Consider the following 10,526-nt stretch of genomic DNA (forward strand, 5'->3'; position numbering starts at 1 on the left):
TCATGTGGGAGGGTGGGCGCAGAGGTGAGAGCAGGAGCATCCCTCAGAGCAGAGGGGTCTCTGTGCCCCCTCACCTCCCAGCACTGGTGGCAGAGGTCAAGCCCCCTGCTAGGAAGCTGGAGTCACCCCCTGTGAGATGTGGGCACCTGCAAGGATGTGTATGGCCCACCGCGAGGTGCCCTCGGAGGTATCCATGGTGGTGAGGAGGGGAAAAGCATTGATCTCTGTTCACACTGGCTGGTGACTATTTCAGGCTCACCTGGGCATATTTTATAAGCACCCTAAGATGGCAGTCAGAATCATATTATTATTACTAGGGATCGGGAGCATGGTGGGCTAGGAGCTGTTTTGAGGGTCCACATGGGGAACTGGTAAGGTTGTGGCAGCTAAAAAAAAGCTACTAAAGGGCTTCACATACAGGCTCATGGGCAGTGGGGCAAAAAGCATCCATGCTGCAGATACAGTGCCTGTTTTCAGTGCTAGCTGCTCTGCCTCAGCTCCTCAGGGATATGTGTCCAACCTAGGTGTCATTTCCCCCTCAGTTCTCTCCTCTGCCACTCTCGCCATCACCCACCGACGTGCAGGACACTGCCAAAGCACACTTTCTTCTCCTCTCCTCTCTCCTCCGAGCTGTCTGGCTTGGTGCTGGGATTTACCTCCCTCTCTCCAGATCGTGTCTGCAACCTGGGGCTCCTGGGGCAGAAATAGCATGGCGTGTTATAAGTCCTTGTGAGCAGGAGCACAGTGAAATGCAAAATGTCACAGGGCAGTCAGAAGCAAGGCAGGCTCAGTTCCTTCATTCAGATATGTGGCAAAAGTGAAAGCTTTTGTTATTTTTCTTACTGGGACATTTCTCTGTCACCACCAAGATCTTACCCAGCCTGTCCCCATCAGTGCCCAGGTGGCCTGCGGGGGCCACTGCTCTGTCCCTGCTCAGAGCATGGCCAGCGTGCCCAGAGGGGTGTGGGACAGCCCTGGGGTGACAAGGGGCTTCAGGACAAGCAAACTAAGGGGTGACCATACAGGACATGGAGCACCTTCCCGCAGCAGTGGCCCGAGATGGGCTGGAAAGGACGTCAAAAGTGAGATAAAGGGATCACCTCCCACGGCGATTCCCCTGCAGAGGCACTGCAGATAGGAGGCTAGGGTTAATTTGTTTTCTGAATTAATTAGGAATTTGGGAGGCTCGAAGCAATTGTGCTTTGTTTTGTTTTGTATTATTTTGTTTTCAGGTTTATCTCAACAAGCCTTTTTGCCTTTGAGCTTGTGTTAGCGTCTTCTCAATCAGAGTTTAGCTTGAGGGGTGAGGAGAGATTATTGTGTTAATAATGTGTGCTGCTTACTGATCCCTTTCCCCAGGTAGTGAAAACTTGCCTGAGATCGATATCTTGGGTGATGAAAACGTTCTTTAAAAAAGCCCTGGCAAAAATAAATATATATATATATTTACGGTTTTTAATTACAAACGAAATATATAATAAAAACAGTAACATCTTGTACTTCCCTAGCCTTTTTCCCTCCTGGTTCTCAAAAGGCAGCCTCAAAAGTACTTCTCTGGAGTCAGAGCAGGTCAGATCTGCCCTTTAAACAAGCTCCTTTTTCTTTCCCAGCTGGTTGCCCTCTCTTTGCTCCCTCCTGCTTCCCCTTTCTCTCCTTCCCACCTCCCTAGCCACCGGCCAGCTCAGCAACGTCGCCACGATCCCGCTCTTTGGAAAAAGAAGGGGTGCATCGTAGATGGCTTTTTTCCAGGCCGAGAGTTTGCTCCTCTCACAAAGAACAGGATCTCGGTGACGGCCCCGCAGAGCAGGCTGTACCCTTCCCCTTGCACTAGCAGCAGTGCATCACGTCATGCTCGGAGCGCGCCGCCTCACTCCCGTGCCTCTCTCCGTGTCAGGCTTTTCAAGTTTCTACAGTAAAAAAAAAAAAAAAAAAAAAAGGAAAAGAAAGCTTTCATTCTACAAGGCCAGCACCCAGTTTGTATTTTTTATATCACAGGGAAAATGATAAGCCAGGATATAACAATGACCTACTTCACGTCTTGATAAAATAATTTCCTCTGTCTGTCATTTTTCTCGAAGAATAATATTTGACTAACACGAGCATGGAAGATAGGGCAGGAGCTTTTCTGTGAACTGATAATGGACCAGATTCAGCCCCGAGACAGACAGCGGCCCCCCTGTTGACCTACGTGGAGCTAAGCCTGTTTATCCCGCGGCTCAGAGCTCGGAAAACAACCGCGTTAAAACCTGCGAGATGTGTGCGTGCGATAGGCCCGTGGCCCAAAGCTTCGGTGACAGCGGCTATCAGCGGCAGCATCCCTTCGGGACCAGCCCTCAGCCCACCGCCAGCACCGGGGGCTGCTCGGACTTGCTGCTGCGGTGCGGGCGGGCACCCCCCTGCAAAACAATGGGTTAGATCATCCTCTGCACAAAAGGCTTCTGTGTTCGGTAGGGCACATTACGGTATGGCACAACCATGCAGCTCCGAGCCCGCTCCCGCCCCCCGTCCCCGAAACAATGCGGACAGTTATAGTCATCTCCCACCTACGGGAGTCCTCCTCGTCTTTGTGCATCTTTGCTCTGAACGAGGCCTCGTTGCAGCACTGATACGGGATGGGGACTTGCTGTTTGCTGCGGCAGGTAAGGGGTGGCAACGCTCAGCCAGCCTCGTGCCCAAGCTGGCGTGTATTCCATCCCAGTGTCGGAGATGGCAGCACGTCTGCTCACCCTCGGATGGCACATCAGCCAGAATGGACAGAAACTCGTCTGCTGTCGTGCCTTCAGCATGCCCTGACACACCGATGGCCAAAGCTGAGATGTTTACTGCATGCTGACTTCCAGCATCGCGTGCACTAACAAGGAACGCGTGCACTAACACGGTTCTTCCACTGCACGTGCCTTTCTTAACCTGGTCTCGTCTTCTGCAGAAACGTGGCTATGTCTACGCTCAGAACCGTAAGGAACAACACGGACCGAGCTGAGACCCTGGGCTGCAACACGGGCTCAGCCCAGCCCCGCGACCAGCACCACGGGACCCCACAGGCTCTGCCGCACAAGAACGGCACCTCCCCGCTTCGTGCTGCCCCGCACTCGGGCCGTTACCGCGACACGAGGCCCGCGGCACCCCACGGCCGCTCCTTCAGCACGTGCCCAGCGCAGCCGCCGCTCACCCCCCGCCCCCGCTCCCGCTGCCGGCCCCGCTCCGCCACCGGGCGCCCTCCCCGGCGGCCCGCGGACCCCCCAAGGCAGGCGGCGATGGGCGGGGCCTCCCCGCCGCGCCCCCTCCTCCCCAACCAATAGCAGCGCGCGGCGGGGCGGGCTGACCAATGAGCGCGCGGCGGCCGCGAGCCGGCCTGGTTGCGCTGCAGCGCCCCCTATCGGTAGCGCCGCGCCGCGCCGCGCCGGGCGGTGCCGGCGGCCCCTCCCCGCCCCAGCCATGTCACGCGGCGCCGCGGGGCCGCCGGCCGCGACTCGGTAGCGCGGGGCGAGGCGGGCGCAGCGCAGCCGGGCTCGCTGCCTCCCTCCCTCCCTCCCTCCCTCCCTGCTCCGGGGCTGGCTTCGCGGCGGCCGCGCCGCTCCTGCCGGCCCGCCGGGGCCCCGCACCGCCTGCTCGCCACCTCCTTCTCCTCGTCGTCCTCGTCCCGCCGCTCCCCCGGCGGCGGTGCCGGGCCGGCCGCCCCCCGGATGCCGCCGCAGCAGGAGGGCGATGCGGGCTACATCGGCAAGCCGGTGGCCGGCGGCTGCGAGGTGCCGCCGGTGCCCCCGCGCAGGGTGCGCAGCGGCCGGGCGGCGGCGGCGCTCGGGGCGGCGCTGGGCGGCCGCTGCCGGGGGGCGGCGGGGAGCGGGGCCGGGAGCGGGGCCGGGGCCGGGAGCGGAGCCGGAGCCGGGGCCGGGAGCGAGCCGCGGCGCAGCATCAAGTGCGTGCTGGTGGGGGACGGCGCCGTGGGCAAGACCAGCCTGGTGGTGAGCTACACCACCAACGGGTACCCCACCGAGTACATCCCCACCGCCTTCGACAACTTCTCCGGTAAGGACGGGGGGCGCCGGGGGGGGCTCGGGCGCTGGGCGAAAAGTTTGAGCCTGCCCCGAGGTTGTGTCCCTGCCAGCCCGGCTGCGGTGAGGCTTCGCTCCTTCCTCTGCCCTCCAGCCGCTCCGGTTTTTGTGCTGGGGGCGTCCCGAGAGCATGGAAGGGGATAAGGAGCTCAACCCCGGGCAGCGGGAGCCTTCCCCTCTCCTTTTTTTTTTTTCTTTATTAATGGAAAATGTGCGAAGTTGGACTCACCACGCTTTCCCCCTCCTCTCTCCCCCAAGCTGTTGTGTCTGTGGACGGCAAGCCGGTGAGACTGCAGCTCTGCGACACGGCCGGGCAGGTCGGTGGAGCCGCGTACTCGGTTCAAGTGACAGCGGGAGGGGGCGAGTGGGTGGCCGGGGAGTCCTGATAGCGACTTCGTGGCTTTGAGCATCCTGTTAAACCGCCGCCCTTCTCCCTCGTTCTCCGCCCGCTGCTTTGCCTGGGGTCTGCTACGGGGTGGGGGGATGCACAGGTTGCGGCTCCGCACGGGGACCGGGCACGGCTGCCGCTCTGCTGTGCCTGGCCGGAAAGCTGAAAGGTCTGGGGATTCAGGGCTCTCGGTTTTTCTCCTTGAGAGGTTGTCGCTGGCTTCGTTTTTTAGCTAAATAGCTCCGGATTTAAGAATGAGGGTGTTTGGGACAAAGCATTCACAGCTGTAGGTGTGCACAGATGGACACTGCACTTTTAAAGGGGCAGGAGCTGAAGGGAGAAAAAAATCCTATTTGGTGTTATCTGTGGAGTCTTCACGTTTGCCATTCCCACCCCTAAGTCATGCTGCTGCCCCTAACCTGACTAACTCCCGCAGGGCTGAGGGTGGCTAGTGCCTCTCAGCTCCTAGTTTGCCTGCTAAGAGAACCTGTTTCTTGTATTTTCTGCACGCCCCTTGCTGGTAACACCCTGAGCAGTGTGCAGCGCTGCTTGGCAGGGGTTGAGCCGGGACTGCTAAAAGTGTTTTGCTACCGAATTCGCCTTTGAAGGCGATAGGAGCTGGGTTCGTGAACAGCTTTGTGGATCTGGGTCTGTGCCTTCACCGAAACCACATGGAAAAATCTCAGTGGCCTTAACATACAAACCTATTTAGATGGGTTGTAGCTGGGCGCTCCCCTTAGTAAAGGAGCTCGAAGGGCTGCACAGCCCTAGCAGCAGCGTAGGACTGTTTCATCTGCCCTGCAAACCACAGTTAAAAGCCTGCAAGCAGCCTTCTGCAGGTGATGGTACGAAGTGAGATAGCAGAAGTGAGCACTGGTGTTAAGCCCTGCCGGAGTGACGTGGTGGCTGGGTGTGCCCACAACCAGAGTGTGGCGGCTGAACGCACGGCGGTGGCAGGGTGACAGCCGGTGGGAGGGCAGTGCCCAGGGCAAGGCAGCCACCCGTGGCAGGAGGGAGCGGCGGATCCGGTGGCCTCTTGCCTTTGCTGCTCTGAGTGGTCGAGGTGTTCGCTCTGTCTGTCCCAGAGCAGCCGGAACGGGGGATTTGCTTCCTTAGAAACTGAGGGGCTACCTGCAGTAATAGAAATTGTCTTGAATAAAAGGTACCTGGCTGGGCACTTTGTCAAAACCGTGCTGCAGTGAGATTGGTGCTGAAATCCGCAGCTGAAAAATTGTAGATATTTCGGTGTCAGCAGCCTAAAAAGGTGTAGAGTCCCTGCAGTTTGTGCACTACCATCGAAACCGTAGGAGTGCACTTGGAATATAAAGGGCATTATTTCATCTGGGTAGAAACCCTTAAGATCTGGGTTTGGCTTTCAAGCCTATTGAATCGAGCCTCGTTGAGGTTTCTCACGTTGCAAGGAGAGGCAATTACGTGGCGAGGTGCCTTTCCGCAAATGGTCCTGTCCTTCAGTGCTGCAGCTCACTAAACGCCGAGTTTCTCTCAAGCCAAATGGTGACAGCCTGGTTTCCTGTGAGGCTTAATCTGGGAATCAAGAGAGCTAATGAAGCTTGCTTTCTTGACTCGTGTTTTATAAATTGCTGTCTCTCTGAGAGTTACTGCTGGAAGAAATGCATTCGAGTGGAACAAGACTTCTGAGGCTTCCAGTGGGCTTTAAACTGCATATCCTGGGCCTTCAGAGGCTTTAGAGCAAAATTTCGCATCTTGAAAATTAACATGTGACTTGCAATTCAGCAGTAAAACGCTGGCACCAGAGAGATGTTTTCAGCTGTGTTTGTTCTTTGCACTTTAAATTCAGAGCTTTTGAGAACACGGTCCATTTTAATTAAAATGTCACCGCCGCTGAGGCAAATCCTACCTGTTCAGGCTGCTAGTGTTACCCTGCTTTTATCCTGCTGTCAGCATAAAGGCAGGCTGCATGGAGTTAACCCTTGCTTGTTGCTGCATTCTTGCTTGTTGCTGCATTCTTTGCTAGCTGCTGCCTGTGGCAGAGTCCTTTGTTACCTTTAGGTGCCTGGCTTCCTTGTGGCAACCTCCTGAAGCTGAAAAAGGGCTTTGCTTTGCTGGAGTTTGCTCTTAAAGGAGGAGGGAAGGAGGAAAAAAAAAGAACAGGTAGCACTGGGAGGCCTGTTTGCAGTTTGTTTGATGTGGCATGGGTGGGAGGGAAAGGTAAAGCTCTTATTCCATGCCATTGGCATGTTAAGCCTGCGCATTGTGATTCCTTATTGCTGCCATCAGATCTAAATCCCTGGGCACAATGGCAGGGAAATTATTCCCATCTCCTGGAGGATGTTGTTAAGTAGGCGCCGGTTTAAAAAATGTTTCCGGCAGGGAAATCTCAGCCAGGTGGGGAAACCAGCACCTTCCTTCCATGTGCCTGATAGTGGCAGGGTGTCCACAGGCTGGCAGCTGCGCAGGGCCAGACCTCAGGCTTAGCACACGTGGCTGCTGCTACTGATGCACCTTGTCCTCTGGCCTGGGTGCTAAGGTCTCTCAGGATGGCAGGAGGTGAGCCTCAGCTTCTCCAAGCATCAGCAGTGGGCTTGAGCTGGGAGCGTCTCGGGGAATCCTCCAGCGCTGTTTCTGCCGGGTGCTAACACGATGTTGTTCTGTGCAGGATGAATTTGACAAGCTCAGGCCTCTGTGCTATACCAACACGGACATCTTCCTGCTGTGCTTCAGCGTCGTCAGCCCCTCGTCCTTCCAGAACGTGAGTGAGAAGTGGGTTCCCGAAATCCGGTGCCACTGCCCCAAGGCGCCCATCATCCTGGTGGGGACGCAGTCGGACCTCCGGGAGGACGTCAAAGTTCTCATCGAGCTGGACAAGTGCAAAGAGAAGCCCGTCTCGGAGGAGGCTGCGAAGCTCTGTGCCGAGGAAATAAAAGCCGCGTCCTACATCGAGTGCTCGGCTTTGACTCAGAAAAACCTCAAGGAGGTCTTTGATGCGGCCATCGTGGCTGGGATTCAGTACTCGGATACCCAGCAGCAACCAAAGAAATCCAAGTGTAGGACTCCAGACAAAATGAAAAACCTCTCCAAATCCTGGTGGAAAAAATACTGCTGTTTTGTATAGGAATCGCGAGGACCCGAGCGCTGCTCTGAGGACATCAAATAGAGGCTATATTAGCTCAACTCTCATTCTGTGTCGTCCCGGGTGTATAGTGTAGATCTGTATGTATGTGTATATGTTGCTACTGGATATCACGGTTGCCCTTGCGAGGGCAGCAGAAGGATTTGTAGTTAAATGATTGCTATGAATCAGGAGTTCCGTGACTAAATAATCTTTCATTAAGGAAGAAGCGCACACCGTGTGTCTGTGAGGTTAGAAGGATTTGCCCGAAGGATCTGACTTGTGTCACCATCTGTACGCTACGGGGAGGAGCAAACCGGAGCCCTTCGCTGCGAGGGCTGTGCAGCAGAGACGTGTGAGTGACTGTGGAAGTGTGGAGCCCAGACGGTCAAAGGGAAAGATAACACTGTGCCTCCTAATGGATGTTTTTAGCTTTAAAAACCCACTCCTCTCTTCTCCGTGTCTTCCCAAACCAACACTCTTAGGGATTGCTTTAAAAAGGGTATGCAAGAGGTGTCATCTATACGCAAATGCCACGGCTGGAAAGGTCACAAATACACCTTCAGCGTGCTGCGAGGGAACCCGATACATTACGGCACTGACATCTCATTTGTCACCTCCTGACTTGAAAGTCGTTTCTGTCCTTGTCCCCCTCTCCTTCCCAGGAAGTCAGGCGGAAGCGTTACCGAGCCTCAGCCACCGCTCTGGGTAGTAGCGGGCTCCTCTATTTATGCAGACGTGGTGGCAGTTCATCCGTTTCAGCTGAAAGGAATGTAAATGCTGTTGTGTTTTTTTTTTATTATTATTATTTTAAAGAGAAGTATCAAATATCTGTGCAGCACCACCACCAACTGCATTTGTTTTCAAGTCTACAGCCAATTATTTCCTAATGCCCCTCCTTACCTTTAAGGCTGATAAACAAATAACAGATCAGGCAAATCAAGATGATAACAAACTGGAATCTGGAAACTGAGGCTGCTGTGTCCTCTTCACCATGCTGCTTTCAACCAAGTTAATGTTTCCCTTCTAAAGGCAACAGTTGTTTGTCGTTGAATCTTGTCCAAGCTCATGCTGGGGAAATTGGCTAAGGCCACCCTGGAAATTTAGCTGATAACATTTTCCCACATCAGTCCAACAAGTTAAACTGAAACTTGCCTAAAATGTAGCTGGGTGATCAACATAATGGAGAACTGAGTATGATCTTCCATCTGACTAAATCCGATTCCTACTAGACTAAGCCTAATTCCAGCTCCTGTGGGTTTGAGAGACTGGAGGGGTAACGTGACTCTCTGCAAGAATTGGTATTTTAACTTATTCTGCAGAGGACATTTAGTCTGTGCTGTCTGTCTGTCTTTTTATGGCCCTGACTACTTTTTTTTTTTTTTCTTTCCTAGGTATCTCAAGATCAGATTATATTCTATTTTTTTTCCTTTGGCCGTAGCCTTAAAGTGACCTTTTCATAGTCTTAAACTGAACAGCAGTTGCAGAAAGCCGGAACCTTTTTTCATTGTAAATGAATCAATGCATGATATCAAGAGGAACTGTGGAAGCCATCTAAATTGATAAAGCTGACCACAGTTTACCTACTGGCCCATTAAATAAAATGACACTATGTAAATGGATTCTGGGGTGTATTGGCATAAGCTCCACAGACGGTGTTTTTTTCCTTCCACTACAGCAAAATGAGCGCAGAATGGATAACGTTCCATGGCTGAGAACTTGAAAATGGAATGGAAATCTTTACATAGGGCCTGATTCAATAAAAACGTGTTGGCTTCTGCACTGGAACAGCCTGCAAAAGCAGTTTCCATAGCACAGAAGCTGGATGCATTTAGCTTTGTTGCATCTGGTTCGTAATGGTTTAATGTTTACTGGTCATGAAGTTAACATCTGAGCCTTTATATTTCTTATTCTAATGCATTGACAGGATTTCAGATACACAGTCATACCGTCATCTTGGAGAAAAATGCAAAGCCAGACTTCTCTTGGGTGCTTTACTTCTCTGTAAAATGGTCTCAGTTGATCAAAAATGTGGGGTTTAGAAGGAGACAGGCTAAAATCTGAACAACTCCCATTTGCAAAAATAACACAATTTTTTCTGCAAGGTCATACTGCTTTGTATCATGCCGTACTGGAAGCAGTAGGTTATATTTTATAAGCAGCCTGTTTCATAGTCTGGAGTAGCATTACTTTTAAATGTAGCCAGCTGTGACTGTTTCTGAAAATGTGATGTATATACAACTTGTTATAGCCCTTTACTAGGTGTATGTAAACTGAGGTCTAATAACTTTACGAATACTGCTCTACACGGGGCTACACAGGGTCTAGGTTTTAGAAATATTACTTTTAAAATTGCCTGTGTTTTACAAGCGCGATTGAGGGGGAGATGTCTCTATGTAGTCTATAATCTGATGTGCCTTATGAAAAAAAAAAAACTGTCTTCTGTTTTCTACGTGTAGGCTATATTCTGAAAGAAATATTTCATGTGAGAGTGATATAAATGAGATATTTGGAAATAAATGCTCATCTGTGTATGCGTCTGCCTCTGCTGCCCACTCTGAGGAGGCCGGGAGGGCGCGGGCGGGCTCCTTGCTCCTGGACCCCGAAACCTGGGGTGTGGAGCAGGAGGAACACAGAGACAGGGAGAGCTGGGTACACTGAGACTGGTGTAATATTTCCCACTCGTGTTGCTCCCTGCACACCCTGGGGAGCTGGAGAGGGCATTTTGGAAGAGCAGAGCCCATTCCCTCCTCTTGGCACTAAGTATCCTCTCTGCCCCTACCCACTGAGCACCCAGAGCCCACCGCTGCCACATCCCGGTGCAAAAACACCTTTTCTACCTGTGCCACGTTGCTCTTCTGCTACGAGTGCTGCTGTCTTACCTATCCCTGCGTTTGGACGAGGCTAAGCCAGCTCAGCTCATCCTTGCCGCCAGGGTAACGTTGTACATGTGCACGCTGCTGTGATCAAAAGGCTGCTTCGGCTGCCCGGCTTG

General features: G+C 53.2%; 1 protein-coding gene across 1 annotated transcript; it reads left to right on the plus strand.

The window, feature by feature from the left end:
* Window positions 1-3,531: 3,531 nt before the first annotated feature.
* Window positions 3,532-10,065, plus strand: RHOU (ras homolog family member U). Its single transcript, XM_048047261.2, has 3 exons — window positions 3,532-4,026; window positions 4,311-4,369; window positions 7,079-10,065. The coding sequence occupies exons 1-3, from the start codon at window positions 3,684-3,686 to the stop codon at window positions 7,532-7,534; spliced, it is 858 nt and encodes a 285-aa protein (XP_047903218.2). The 5' UTR covers window positions 3,532-3,683; the 3' UTR covers window positions 7,535-10,065.
* The last annotated feature ends 461 nt before the right edge of the window (window positions 10,066-10,526 follow it).

This window comes from Anser cygnoides, chromosome 3 (genome assembly GCF_040182565.1).
Source record: "Anser cygnoides isolate HZ-2024a breed goose chromosome 3, Taihu_goose_T2T_genome, whole genome shotgun sequence".
NCBI classification, from domain to species: Eukaryota; Metazoa; Chordata; class Aves; order Anseriformes; family Anatidae; genus Anser; species Anser cygnoides.